The sequence below is a fragment of the Cnephaeus nilssonii genome, assembly GCF_951640355.1.
Source record: "Cnephaeus nilssonii genome assembly, chromosome: 7".
Taxonomy (NCBI): domain Eukaryota; kingdom Metazoa; phylum Chordata; class Mammalia; order Chiroptera; family Vespertilionidae; genus Cnephaeus; species Cnephaeus nilssonii.
In genome coordinates this window covers 92076868-92092269 of record NC_137078.1, presented here as the reverse complement: position 1 = coordinate 92092269, position 15402 = coordinate 92076868, and the positions used below count along the sequence as shown (strand labels likewise).

The 15402-nt window shown below is 50.6% G+C and overlaps 1 protein-coding gene across 7 annotated transcripts in view; it reads right to left on the bottom strand.

The window, feature by feature from the left end:
- TMCO4 (transmembrane and coiled-coil domains 4) overlaps positions 1-15402 on the bottom strand; it is a 71975-nt gene that overhangs the window by 36811 nt on the left and 19762 nt on the right. For all 7 annotated transcript variants that reach the window (XM_079777994.1, XM_079777997.1, XM_079777999.1 and 4 more), the window contains 7 exons: positions 10579-10711; positions 4736-4833; positions 4348-4491; positions 3417-3536; positions 2725-2889; positions 1709-1845; positions 86-170 (listed from right to left, as the gene is read on the bottom strand). In XM_079777994.1, coding sequence (XP_079634120.1) covers positions 86-170; positions 1709-1845; positions 2725-2889; positions 3417-3536; positions 4348-4491; positions 4736-4833; positions 10579-10711 — 882 coding nt within the window. The remainder of the gene's footprint in view (positions 1-85; positions 171-1708; positions 1846-2724; positions 2890-3416; positions 3537-4347; positions 4492-4735; positions 4834-10578; positions 10712-15402) is intronic.

Below are 15402 nucleotides of genomic sequence, written 5' to 3'. Positions count from 1 at the left end.
ACAGACTCACGACTCCAGGTCCGAAACCTCTGGACGAGGCGTAAACGTGGGGAGGGTGTTCGCCTGTGGCAACAGCCAGACTCACCTTTCTCCTGAGCCATCTCGTGCAGGCAGAAGTAGATGACTCTGGCTCCCAGGCTGAAGCCAATCAAAGTGACAGGCCGCCGGCCCTGGGGGGAGAAGGACACAGGTGTCTGGGAGGGGACACGGCTGGTTCTAGCAGAATATCAGCTCTGAAGAGGGTGGCCCCTGCCCAGTCCTCAGTGCCAGCCGTGAACTTGATGAATGATGCATGTGCCTCTCCCGCCACCCTCCTTCCCCCTGAGCTCCGATGGCTCAATCAGGAGAGTCAGGGCCCTGGTTCACATAGGATCACACCTGACACCGGAGTAGGCTGCCTCCAAGGCCCACAGGCAGCCCCTGGCTGGCTTCATTCCCTTTCATCTCCAACCATAATCCAGCTGCCATCTCTTCTGCCCCCGGAGACAGGACTCATCTACCTCGTGACAAATGACTGCAGGGAAGTGGGGCCTTTCTGGAGTCGGGAGAGGAGGTGGAAGGTACCCCAGATGTGAAGGGGAAAAGCAGAGTGACATGGGAGGGCCAGCTGCTCTCTCTCTAGACAGGCAGGTGGGGCATGAAATACTGGCCTTACGTGATAGGAGTAGGGAGTAAAGTTAGACGTAAAGAGGAACTTTCTGACTAAAGAACTTGTAGAAAAGGCAACACATAAGAAAAAGGAAGTTATCTGGGGTATCTGGGCACAGGCTCTGCTTGGAAGGAGAGGGAAGGACCAGATGAGCTCCCAAGGCCCAGTCCGGTCTCACCGGTCTATTCCTTTTCCTTGTTTTTGTGCCAATACATGTGCCCACCTCCATTTACTGCCGTAGACAACCATTAAATAGGACTCTATCTCTGCAGGACCCTGGTGCCGGAGGCTGCTACTCATCTCCCAACACCCACCCCCCGCCCACGTCCGTGGAGACAGAAATGAGTTTTCCTGGGCTCCCAGCCACAGAGTACATTTGTAACTCCCCTGTAGCGAGGGATGGCCACAGGGCTGAGTCCTGGCCAGGGGTGTGAAGGAAGCACCTGGTGTGACTTCCAGGCATGCCCTGCACTCCACTTGCCTGCCTCTGACGGTTTGGGACGTGGATGTAACCTGGGACATATTACATGGTATTTGGATTAATGATGATCTGCTCAGAGGGGAGCTCTATACTTCTTCTTTTTTAAAAAAAATATATATTTTTATTGATTTCAGAGAGTAAGGGAGAGGGAGAGATAGAAACATCAATGATGAGAGAGAATCATTGACCAGCTGCCTCCTGCACGTCCTACACTAGGCATGTGCCCTGACTGGAAATCGAACTGTTACCTGGTTCATAGGTCAACGTTCAACCACTGAGCCATGCCGGCGGGCGAGAGCTCTACACTTCGATGAAGAAACACCTGGCTTTGTCCTTACCTGCGGGTGCCTCTCTTATCCAGTCCTCACCCACTTACCTGCTAGGGATGCACAGTCTATAATTCTTACTGGTCTGTCCTAGGGTACTTTTGTGGCTTGGGTTGGAGGAGCAGTGAAGACCACCCACTCCCCGAAAGCCACCGGGCTCCCTCCACCCAGACGGATTTAGGGCTGACGTCTGTGCGCAAGTCAGCCCCCTCATTCCCCTCCGGGCCCCCAACTGCAGCTGTTCCCAGGTACCTGCTGCCGGGAGAGCAGGACGCGGGCCAGGTGCTTGCCAACCTCTGCTGACCGGTGGAGACAGACCCCCCAGGGGTTGTCGATGATGTTGGCGACAGAGAGGAGTGAGGCCGGCCAGGTCAGGGCAGCCGTAATGCCTGGGGAGGTGAAATGTCCGTGATGAAGGCGGTGGGGGTCCTTTAGGGGAAGGGGTTGGCTGGCTACTGGATGCCCGAGTGAGTGCGTGTGGCATCTCTACCTCGGAACCTGTGAGTTCTCCCAGTGTTGTCAAACTGCTAACTAGCAGAGAAGAAACTTGAAGCCCGTGCGTTTCTGACACATGGACTAGATCCCTTCTGCTCAGGCACCTGTCATGTGTGATTCCAAAGATGACCCCACTTTGTCCCTCCGCCTGGTACCCTCCCACTTAGCCTGGTAACTCTGCAGTGTCCCGCCCCTGCCCTGCCCCTCCACTGTGGGCTCAGCCATGTGACTTGCTTTGGCCAATGAGATGCTACTAGATGTGAGACGTCAAGGACTTGTGCATGGAGGCCAGCCCCCCATGTACGCCACCACTGGTGTGGGCTAGCCTGCTGATCCCAGCAGGAGGAGGAGAGACAAATGGGACAGAGCCAAGTTGCCCTGGTTGCCCCAGCCCAGGCTAGCTAGATCGGTAGACAGTCAGCTGATGCACGAGCAGACCCAGCAAAGATCAGCCAACTGCAGCCTCCTGACTCCGGAACTATTATGATAAATGACGGTTATTTTAAGTCACTGAATTTTGGGGTGACTTCTTATGCAGCAATAACCAACCGATATATTATGTGATAATGGGATTGGCCGTTTACCTGTCGCCTCCCCACAAAGACCCTACACTTCTCACGGACAGGAATGCAGTGTCTTAACCTCTCCATGTTCCTACGGGCCAGCACAGTGCCTGGCTCCCGTGGGGCCTCAGGTACGCAAAGGTTTGGTACCAGCGTGGGTTGGGAGCAGGGGGCATGCTGCTGGCGGGAGAGACAGACAGGAGGACTTACCAGACAACACTGTGTACTTCAGGGCCTCCTGGGCCACTATGTTTGCAAGACCGCTGAGGATGGTCTCCAGGGCGTTGCCGAGCTCCATCAGGTACTTGGCCTCCCAGGCTAGGCAGTACTGCTCGCAGCTGCGTGCCAGGGCAGCCCACGGAGCGCTGAAGGTGCCTGGGGAGGACACAGGTAGGTGGGGTCTCTCCTGTCTGTGTTAAGAGGATGCCCCACCCCACTTTCCCAGACAGGGGACCACTCACCCTCGGGGATGGACAAGAGGCCGATGGTGTGTACTCTATACATACTGTTGAGTGGATGGATTTATTGATGGGTGGGTGGGTGGGTGAACCGGTGGACAGATGGATATAGATGGATGGATATTAGGATGCATGGATAGTTGGATGAATAACTGATAGAAGGATAAATGATGAATGGATGTGTAGGTAGTTGGGTGGATGGGTGAATGGATAGACAGTTGTATGAATGGATGATGGATAACAGATGAATGGATGAGTAGATGGATGTGGAATGAAGTCTCCTTACTTCTCTGAGCCTCAGTTTCCTCCTCTGCAAAATGGGGCTCCCTTACCCACCCTCTAAAGACATACACAGGCAAGAGCCAGGGTCAGGCCCACACAGCAGGCCTTCTCAGCCAACATCTAACCCCTCTACACCCTTGTCCACTCCACTCTGGTCCTCACGGTATTTGCCGGACGCCAGCCACCCCGTGATGGCGATGGTGATGTGCAGCTGCCTGCCTTCCGTCAGAGGCAGAAATGTGAACTCCTCAATGGCCCCGACACGCTTCTTCATCTTGTATCCTAAAGACCCAGACACAAAAATGAGAATGGAGGTGACCTGGGGTCCCAGGGAGTGTTAGTCAGAGTGGCTCTCTGTGTTCACAACTCACACAGTGAGTGCCGGCCATGTGCCCTGCCCTTGGACACATGTCTCATTTTTCAACTCACTAAGGTAGGAGCCATTATTGTCCCCAATAACAGATGAGGGTAAGAGGCTTCCAGAGGCTGGCCTGCCCCCGAGTGGCAGAGCTGGGGTTGGAGCTCAGTGCCCAGGCTCATAACTACCACTCCGTCCCAACTCAGTCGGTTCTATGCCATTTTTCCTGCCCACAAACTTCAGGGGTACAAGGCACTCCTTTCAGTAAAAGTGGATCAAACTGACCAAGATTCTCCATGTGGAAAGCGACAACCCATGTGAGGAGTGGAACAGGAATGTGGGGGGCTGCTGACACATATGATTTGGGAAAACTCCCCCAGAAGATGCTGGTAAATGAAGAGTAGCCATGTGCTCTCTTACATGGGAAGCCCAAGTGTCTCCGAGGAGGCCCATCTGGAAACTTCCTAAATGGTGACAAGCAGGTCCAATGAGACCTTTCTCAGGACGTCTACATAAAGTGCATTTTCTCAAACGCAGCCCTTACACCGACCCGTGCCGAGCGATCGCCCAGTTCTCGGTGAAGCCTGCTGCTAGTCCTGGCAGGGCTGGGACCCAGCATGAGAGAAGCCGGGTGCTCCTCCTCCATCTCCCGGGGAACCATCACTGGGGAGAATCTGGGTGGGTCCTTTAGGAGCCGGGCCACCCTCCTCACTGCCCCCTCCTCTGGAACCTTACCTGTCAGACTAGCTCCAGCTGCACCGAACAGCGACGTCATGACAGCTATGCCGGCCACCGAGCCCAGAGCCGCTGCCCCAGCACTGCCAATGATGGTGGCGGCCCCGGCGGCAATAAGAGGGGCAGCCAGACCCCCCGTCACTCCTGCAAATAAAGCAGAAAGTAGGGTAAAGGTGGGAGTGAGGACGTGGCCTGCTGGGTTATTCTCCCATCAGCTACCCACTGCCTTCCACAGAGGCACACGAATGAACACACTGCTGATGGAGCACCTACTATGTGCACGGAGACACCTTCCAGCCAATCTCCTCTCCACTCCCAGCCTGACATCCCCCGTCACTCTGCACTGCACTGACCCACGTGCCACCACCTCAGCTTGAGCTGGCCTTACCGATCACTGTCCCGCCTCCGACCGTCGCCAGGCCTATCAGGAGATAGCGCTTCCATTTCCTCCGGTTTTCTTTCTTCTTCCTGGACGCCTCGGCCATTCTGAGGGAGAAGAGGTTGGTCCTTAGGGCCGGTTGCGCCTGGATCCCCTTGAGACCCCTCTGCCTCACCAACCCCCAAGCTGGGATCAATGCTGGGTATTGAGAGCAAGGTACCAAGGTCACCCTGGGCCCATCCGGTGCTTTTAAAAAGCTGAAAACATTCTAAAACCCAGCTGGGGAATCCCAGTGTGTGGGATGCACTACTTACCCAAAGGATCCATCCTAACAGGGTTGCAATTTGAATGATGGAAAGACAAAAAAATAACAATAACAGTAAAAGAAGCACAAAAATATCTTTTAACAGATGGACCCAGACGAGTATCAGATAGAATCACAGACTCCCTCGCCTCCCTCCTTCCTTCCCTTCCCCTTGACATCTGAGCTCGCCTCCTTCTGGGATATTTGGAAACCAATTTCTTTCAGAATAATCATTTCAAAGGTGGGTTAGAGACATGTCTGCTCTGGAGACCTTGGCCTTGGGACAATAGCTAGAATCGTTCAGACTGGAAATGTAAAAGCTGTAAGATGTAGCAGGAGGGAAGCATTTAGAGTGATTTGGGTCAGTTGAATCCTGAGAATAGCCAATGTGAGTGCTCAGAGCGTCACTCAGCCCTGTTTTCCTGACGGACACCCGGCCCTCAGTGCTTTGGACACCAAGGAGTAGGACCAAGAGGTCATTAGGGGCACGAACTCTGAACTGAAGTTGGAGTTGGGACAATTCAACGTGTAGAGCAATAGCAGACGATGGTGATAAAAGAGGAGTGGTTAATATTGATTGCGGAATTCCTGCATGCTAGCTGCCATGCTTTATGTTTCATGTGGTTTATCTTATCCTTGAAGCCGTGTCACTATTGTCCCCATGTTACAAAGTCAGGGCTAAGATCTCCCCTCGAGGGGCTGTGGGATCGGTGAAGAGGAAGTCTGTCAACCATGCGGCACCATGGCACACGGCGAGTGCTGACAAACTGGCTCCTGCATCTTCCCGAGCCTCAGTTTCCTCCTTTGTAAAATGGGGACAATAACTCCTACCTCTTAAGGTAGTTGGTTCGTAAAGATTAAATCCATTCCTTCTTCATTCATTCTATCAACTCACTGACTAAGAGTGGACGACCTGGGGGCCCTTCCGGGTGCCAGGGGTCGGCAATCTGGACCGATATCTGTTTCCTTCCCATCTCTTCCCTCATGAACTGCACAAGATGGTGAGAAATAGTCCGCCCTGCCCGGTCAGTGTGGCGTGGTGGTTGAGCACTGACCCATGAACCAGGAGGTCCCGGTTTGATTCCCAATCAGGGCACATGCCCAACAAGGGGGGATAATAACAATACTTAATTCCCAGGGGTATGGTGAGAGCTCTGGGCAATAGTCCACATTCAACCCTGGCATGTTGTCATCTGTCTGGTGGTCTTAGCCTGCACTTCCAGACCATCAATTTTCAGGGGATGGGCTCTGGATCAACTGCATCAGAATCCCCAGAGGTTAGCCGTTAAAAGCACAGCTTTCCTGGGCCAGAAGCTCTGGGCGTGAGGGTGCGGAAACTACCTGTAACCAGCTCTCCAGGGACCTAGTTTCCTAGTTTGAGAACCGCAGGGCCAGACCTTCAGGGCCCAGGCTGAGCCTTTCCTGCTTTCCACCCTCAGCAGCTGGCCCTGGGCTAGGATGTGGAGGGTGCTCAGAAAGTGTTTCTTTTGAACAGAACTGAGTCATTCTGATCAGGATTGACCCTGAACCTCTTGCTGCAGCGATCTATCCCCCCACTCGCTGTCCACATCTATGAAAATCAGAGGGGCACGGGACAGAGCATAGGCCAATTACCACTGAGAATGAAATTCTGGCCCGACCAGTGTGGATCAGTGGTTGAGCATCGACCTATGAACCAGGACATTGACCTATGAACCAGGAGGTCACGATTCAATTCCCAGTCAGGGCATATACCCTAGTTGTGTTCTTTGTCCCCAGTAGGGGGTGGGCAGGAGGCAGTTGATCAATGATTCTCTCTCATCATTGATATTTCTATCTATTCCTCTCTCTTCCTCTTTGAAATGAAATCAATAAAAATATCTTTAAAAAAAAAGAATGAAATTCTGGTTGCAATAGCTATGTATGGTACCAAGTAGGTACTAGAAATATCGGGGGAAACACGTGGTAAATTATATGATTGTCTAACCACTATGCTATACTCTTGAAACTAATGCAAAATCATATTGAATGTAAACTGTAATTTAAAGAAATAAAATTATTTTAAAAAAGAATAAAATTCTGGAGTAATAGAACAAATCTGGAATGTTATAACATTTTAATGATTACTACAGATTTGTTTTTAAGAACACAGTCACATTTTTGAGCTGGTGCCCTTGACATCTGTCAGCCCCGTCTGCTTCTAGATGGTTCCTGCAGTGACATCTGCACGTCTATGACACTAATCATCATGTTTAGCTGAGCTTATGGAGGGGAGACGCATAGCCTCGAGGGAAGAAAATAACTAAAAAGTAAAAATAGTTCTTGAGGCTGTTGTATCTAAAGGTATGAATGCTAGTGTATCAAACCCGTTTTGCCAAGGTTAGATGGAACATTAATCTCTCGCATTCTGCTTTGTATTATTATTGAAATGTTTATAAACATTTGCTGAGTCACTCTCTCGTGGCATTCACCTGAACTTCCAGTCTACTTCCTTATTTATGTAAGCACCTGAACGTCCTTCATAACTGTTTTGTACATAACGCGAAGAGCTTTGCCAGTCATCATTAATTATCCCAGCGTTTTATTCCTGCTATTACTTCCCTTGTCTGAATGTCTACATGGAAAGCAGGAGACACTCGCTCTGAGTGACATCGACGATGTGTCTGTCCTATAGTTGGAAGTGAGAGCTCCGAGCACAAATCCCAATTCAAACGAAGCTCTGTTCCTGTTATTGACTTTGCCTCTTGGTTAGGTACCATGGCAATCTCCCCATTCCTAGTCCCTGGCCACACTCAGCTTCTGGAAAGCCAGAGAGGACCCTGAGTTGGTGTTCCAGGTCCGCCTTCCAACGACAGAGGTGGGTGTTTAAACACAGATCTGGGCCAAACCCCAGGCTGAAGCCACAGATGCTTAACCAAGAGCAAGAGGTCCCACACGTCAGTTTCACTCCCTGCCAGCTTATCTCCCTGGGAGGGTGCTCCTTGCGCAGTCATCCTCACCCCACCCTCTTCTTTGTTTTAGTCATCTTCTCCAGTTGATGGAGAGGCAGAGCTTATCTCTGGGATATCTAGAGACACTTCCTAGTAAAAGCTTAGAAAGCTCCATAAAAGAACTATCTTTACTGTTTCTTCAGAATTAAGGAGGGAACCAGGGCCAGTCAACCATGTCTTGAGGGATGTGGCAGTGAAGTGCAGACGAGTCAGATGATGCCCTGACCACTGGCTGACCTTGGGCAAGTTAAGTCCCTCCTCTGACTTCCTGTTTCTTCCCCTTTGAAACCCTCTGGAGACTGTTAGGAACACCCAATGAGGAGACCTTGTGTGCCTACATCTAGTAAACACTCGATAGAAATTAGATGTTGACCATGTTCTTATGATGTGACCAGTGTCAACCTCCAGCAGGACTTTACCTAACGTTCACTGAGACCGACTATGTGCCAGGCACTGTTCCAAGCTTTTGATATGTATTCATTAATTGAATCCTCCTAACTGCCTAATGATGGAGATACTACCATTATCCCCAAGTCTGAGATGCAGAAACCGAGGCACAAAGGAGTGAAATCATCAAAGAAATGGGGAAAACTTGGATGGCTTAAGGACTCAGACAGGGACCCAAGAACAGAAAGGAGGTACGTCACACCCTGAACCCCAGCTGCGAAGGATCACCTTGGGGTGCCGAGTGATAAGCTCACCTTGCAGAAACACAAAACCTTAGAGTTAAAAGAAACCTACATACAATCCGATCCTCTGCTTGTATCGGTGAAGAAACTGGTGCTGGTGCCGGAGAGGGAAAGCAACATGTCCAGGCCCACACAGAGACTGGGTGGCAGAATCAAACCAAGAACCAGGCTGAACACTTGCTATGCTTTTCCTGGGCCTCAGGTCCTTCCAGAGACCACAGATAGAACCTGAGACGTCTCCAAAGTCCCTAACATTGAATTAAAAAATTCCACACGTGGAGTGTTTTTCTGAGGGAAGGGTTCATACATAGTAATAACAGCAACGATAACAGATACTATAGCAAATAATGAGATTTATCAGCCAGTTGCTCTGTCCAAGGCCCATCTGAAGGACTTTACATGTATGAACTCATTTGAGCCCCATGAGAACCCTATGAGCAGGGTGCTATTATTTTTTTAATACATTATATTGATTTTTTACAGAGAGGAAGGGAGAGGGAGAGAGAGTTAGAAACATCGATGAGAGAGAAATATCAATCAGCTGCCTCCTGCACACCCCCTACTGGGGATGTGTCCGAAACCAAGGTATATGCCCTTGATCGGAATCAAACCTGGGACCCTTGAGTCCACAGGCCGATGCTCTATCCACTGAGCCAAACCGGTTAGGACGCAGGGTGCTATTATTATCCCCATTTTGCAGGTGAGGAAACTGAGGCCCAGAGAAGTGAACTAACTTGTCCAAGGTCACACAGCTGGTAAGTTGGCAGAGCTGGGCTGTGTTAGAACTTCTTCTGTTTCTACACATTCCCTGATCTGACTACCGGTATCATCAGAGCAAATCCTCTGGGTAATATGTTTCTTTCTGACAATAAGCTTTGCAAACGACAGCTGAGAGTTTCCTTCATTTCAAGGCACCTATGACACTACAAATGTCCAATACGTTTCCAGACGCTGAGCAGCCCTCGTGATGGTGGTCACTGACCTGGTTCTTTCTTAACACAGCTCTGGGAGTCGAAGCAAGCCGGCTGTCAGGTTTTTAAAACAGCCCAAGCTTCCGCCTTTCTCAAGCAAACCACCTCTCCCTTTGCCCTCCAAACCCTGGCAGGAGGGCGGCTCCAGGTCTGAGCTTGGCTTCAGAGCTAAATTCCCAGCTGGGCTGAGCTGGCACGACCTGGCTGCTCAGACAGTCACCGTGGCCGAACAAAACCCAAGGCTGGCAGACGTGCCTGGTGCACGGAGCCCGCAATTAGGCTGTGACTGGATCGATTGATTGCTCTGGGATTAGACTCTGTGTGTTTAGCAAAGAGCTGAGCTCTGGCCAAGTTGCCAGGATAATTTCCCTCTACACACTCCCGACAATGCATAGATAGCACAGCTGGTCGGTCCCGGGGCACGTGGGCAGGGGGGAAGGGAAGGACTCACATACCGACCACTTGCTCATGCCAGCCCTGGGCCGAGCACCTTATAATATGGTCACATTCATTTTCCACAGCCACCCTGGGAGGACGCTATCCTTATTCCCATTTCACAGATAAGAATGTTGTATTTTAGAGAAGGGAGGGCACCTGCCCAAGGTCAAAAAGGCGGATGGATGTCAGAGGTAGGATTTGAACCCACGGACAAGAACCCGATGTGACGCCGGGTGTTGGGACCACAGAATGTTCAAGTCACAAGCCCTCAGCAATTACCCTTCAATCTCCTTTTCCTAGAAACGAGGACTGGGGCCCACAGGGGGGAAGTGACTTGCGAAGGCCACACAGCCAGTCTGGCTGCCTCGGGACTCTCTGTGCACTGTCTCTTAATGGAAAGAGGGGATTTTTATCTGAAAAGTGCACTCAAGTGGCAGCTCTGGATTCCTGGCAGATGGGGCTGGTCTCAGGGCTTGCTTACTCAGATTCCTCCTCTTTGGTTTCCTTCAGGCTCTCAAGGAACGTCTCTTCCAGGAGATCCAGCTCCCCCAAGGGCAGGTGGAGGAGGGAGGTCACGTGGCAGATGAGGACCCGGGCCCGAGCATCGTATCGCCCTCGAAAGAGAGAAACAACACGGACAGGGAGTCAGTTTGCCTTTAAGAACAGAGATGTTAACAGCAGAGTAATGGATAAAACCCAAATCCTGGAAACATCCTAAACACGCAACCCAGGAGAACCAGTCAATTAAACAATAGCACAGCTTCCTGGATGGAATATGTGCAACTATTAAAAATATTAATCATTTTGATGATGTTGATTCTACCAATCCATGAACACGGTATGTGCTTCCATCTGTTTATGTCTTCCTCGATCTCTTTTTTCAGTGTCCTGTAGTTTTCTGCGTATAGGTCTTTTACCTCCTTAGTTAAGTTTATTCCTAGGTATCTTAAAAAGCAAGGTAGTACTTTTTCACCAAATTAGCAAAGGTCATTTTTTTTAAAATCCCAAAGCTGTTAAGGAGGCGATGAACATGGTGCTCAGGTGGGAATGTGTAGTCTGACAATATTTATTTATTTATTTTTAAAATATATATTTTTATTGATTTCAGAGAGGAAGAGCAAGTGAGAGAGAGAAACATCAATGATGAGAGAGAACCATTGATTGGCTGCCTCCCACATGCCCCACACCGGGGACTGAGCCCTGACAACCTGTGTCCTGACAGGGAATTGAAGTGACCTCCTGGTTCATAGGTTGACGCTCAACCACTGAGCCATGCTAGCCTGGCGAGGGTGCAGTCTGACAATATTTATATAAAAAACTTTAAAAATGTGTACCCCTCCCCCAAATCATAGGGCCAGAAAGTAGAATGGTGGCTACTGGGGAGGAGGGGCATTGAAAAGGGGGGGATGAGGAGCTATTATTTAATGGAGACAGAGTTCCAGTTCTGCAAGATGAAGAGGGATGGTGGTGATGGTTCATCATGTGAATGTGCCTAATGCCACTAAACTGTACACTTAAAAATGGGTAAGGTGCTGAATTTTATGTTACATGTATTTTACCACCATTTTAAAAAATGGGAAGAAGATATGCATCCTCCATGGCCCAGGAAGTCCAGTGCTAAGACAGGCTTCCACCTTGGATCTTTTTGACAAAGAGGGGAAATCACAAGGACCTAGTATCCAGCTGCTCTGCACCCACCTTCGTATAGGCTGTGTGATGATGTGCGCTGTCTAAAATGCACATCACAAAGTTTTGAGGAGAGGACACCTGTTCTATGACCAGCCCCAATGAATGTTACAGAATTGTCTCCTTTGCTGGGTGTCTGCGATGCTGGGCAACCCTATCTAATAAAGAGGGAATATGCTAATTGACCATCACACCCTCACAAAAGCTGGTGGCACCCACAGCCAATAAGAAGGGAATATGCTAATTTGACTGCCACGCCATCAAAGATGGCGGTACCCATAGCCACAAGATGGCGGTGCCCAGTCCCCTCAGCCCTGCTGGGGCAGCAGGCATGCGGCACGGCCGGGCCCGCCCACAGGTGAGTCTGGCCGCTCCGCGCGCCTGCCTTTGGAGTCCCCCAGTCCCCTCAGCCCCACAGCCCCCCAGGGCTGGCCCAAGGTGCAGGCCAGCCTCGGATGGCAGCTGCCCAGCTGCCCAGGGCCGCCCGAGGCTCAGGTAACCAGGGCCGGCCTAGGCTTGTGCTGCCGGCAGTGGCAGCAGTAGAGGTATGATGGGGGCATCGCCTTCTCCTGATCACCAGGTCGCCTCCCGCCCCTGAGGGCTCCCAGACTGTGAGAGGGGGCAGGCCGGGCTGAGGGAGGCCCCCTCCAGTGCATGAATTTTCATGCATCGGGCCTCTAGTAATATTATACTAAAGTAGTAGTGGCTAGCCTTTGACAAGATGCAGCCTCAAGTCCTGAAGTTTGAGGTTTCCTTGAACCTTCCTTGAACTAGGGTCCTCAGAGCGAGCTACAGTCTGGCAGCATTTGCCCAGCTGCCCTTGGCGGCCTACCTCGATGTGGAACTGTCTACGTGCTGGGGAACAGACAACTGCATGTTGTATCTTGGGGTTATTGGGCCAATTAAAGCTCCAAACAAAGGAGCTCGCTGTGCCTTCATAGGATCAGAGACTATTGCACCAGGTGATAACCGAGCTGTGGAAATTAACCAAGCCTTGGCCATGGTGGCTTAATTGGCGGCAATTATAATTAGTGACTAATTTTTATTCCATTCGTTAAGGCTGCCGTGGAACAGGCTGCCAGGGGCACAGATAATCTCCCAGGGTATCCTCAGGCACGGGGCTCTAGAGTGGCAGCCTCGTGTAAGGGTCACTTCAAGGATCTTGGTGGCCAGGCTGCTGGACTTGGAGCTGACATCCCAGAGCTGCTGAGGGGTTGACAAAATTAGCATAAGACACTGAGCTCAGGGCTGACAGGCACTCAGTGAGGATCAGCTATGGTTAAAATTACTCCCAGGGCCCAGCAGAGGGCCTGGCACATGCACCGGGTGCTCAGTTCCTATTTGCTGAATGAATGGTCCAGCCAGTGTTAATGCTGGTAACAAGTTGTATGATGCTCTAGGATGCTGATGGAGAACCCAGCAACCAGGTGACAATGTTTGCATTTCACCACAACTGAAGACCAATATCTCTCACCCTTCTGATTCATCAGGGAGGCAGGGCTTGCGATCCAGTCATAAAGACCAAGCCAGAGAGGAGAGCCAAGTTTGCGGTAGGGATTGCTCCGTCCCATGCAGCGTGCACCTCCGCAGGTCCCTTGGCCTAGAGTTGATGCTATCTTTGGCTTCAGAGTTCAGAGGGCAAAAACCACGATGCAGTTTAAGTCTCCAGGGCACCAACGCCGAGTTCACAAGGAGACCGGCTTTGCCTTAAATGGCATTTTGAACGTTTGAAAGGCAGTCCTGGGCTACTTAACCTACTGAGTAGGCTCTCTTCTCCTGCCAGTGGGCATAACAGGACCTGCCTGAGCAGTTGATCTGAGGATTAGATACTATGCAATACCTCACAAGCTATGTTCGGGACCTAGAAGAGCAACTAGAATACCTTGTAAAGATTGCCGACTACAGATAAAGCAGCCCCACCTGAGATGGCCAAATTTGGGGTCCTAGAGCATTATCTCTTGACCAGGGCTGTGTTTGCTGTGTCCCCCCCGCCCCCCCCCCCCCCGCCCGACCCCTGAGAACATGTGACAATGTATGGAGACATTTCTGGTTGTCAGCACTCAGGGAGTGCTTCTGGCGTCTAATTGACTAGAGGCCAGGGATGCAGCTAAACATCCTACACTGCACAGGATGGCCCCACCACAGAGAAGGACCCAGCCCCAAACGGCCACTGTGCCAAGGGCCAAAAGCCCGGCTTAGCGTTAGCTCACATTGAGGTTAACCTTCAACACACAAAAGACGTATTGTTTCAGTTGTGTGTGCTGAGAGCTTTGTGGGTTGTTACAGGATGAGGAGAAAAAAATGATTAGCACTCCCTGAAAATTCCATCCAGCTGCCCAGATGGCATCGTTCTGTGACTCAGATCCTCATACTGTCCGTAAAGGTCAACCTTCCAGGAAGTTGCGAGAAATGCAGCTGTTCATGTTGATCTCCTGGGCTGATTTCATGACTAATCACCTCGCCTCACACCCAAGTGAAATCCAGAGAGAGCCTCCTCCTCTGCTGTGTGCCCACCTCATCAATGTCTGCAGCAGAGATTGAACCCTGCTAGTGCGTAAGCTCGTCCTCTGAAGAAAGGCCATCTGTCCATTCTACCCGTCCTTCCATCCATCCATGTATGCATGCATTCATATATCCATCATCCTATCCATTTATCCTTTCATCTGTCCATCTGTCCATCCATCCATCCATCCATCCAGTACTAATTGCCCACCGTATGCCCAAAAGTGCTACAGATGCTGAGATGCGATGATATGCAATCCAGACAAGGCCCTGCCCTCATGGAGCTTGTGGGGAGGGACTTGAATAGATGGCCCAACTATGACCCTGGTCCAGACCCCCAGTCGATGCCAAACTGTGGGTAGTACTGAACTCTATATATGCCACATTTTTTCCTTTACATACAGACCTGTGAGGAAGTTTAATTTATAAATTAGGCACGGTGAGAGAGAAACAATGACTAATAAGAAAATAGAACAATTATAACAATATACTGCAATAAAAGTTATGTGATGGTGGTCTCTCTCTCTCTCTCTCTGATAAATGAGTTGATAACTGAGGTGGCTATTCTGTGACTAACGGGAGGGTGGCATACATGGCACAGATATGCTGGACAAAGGGATGATTCACATCTCAGGCCGGATGGAGCAGGACTTCAAGAGTTCATCACACTACTCAGAATGGTGTGCAATTTAAAGCTATGAATTGCTTATTTTTGGAAATTTCCATTTAATATTTTCGAACTGTGGTAGACCACGGGTAACTGAAACCATGGAAAGTGAAACTGCAGATGAGGGGGGCGGATTACCGTAATTAAGTTAAAGATCTCAAGGTGAAGTCACCTTGCACAATGTCCTTATGAGAGACGTGCAGAGGAGAGGAAAGGAAGGGGGAGGAGGAAGCCCTGGAGGATGGAGGCAGAGACGGCAGTGATGCAGCCACAAGCCAAGGAGATGCAGCCACAGCCAAGGAGCACCTGGAGCTGTCAGCAGCTAAAGGCATGAAGGATTCTCGCCTACAGCCTTCAGAGAGAGCAGGACCCACTGACACCTTGCTTTCACACTTTTGGCCTCCAGGACTGTGAGAGAATAAATTTCTGTTGCTGTAAGCCACCCATCTA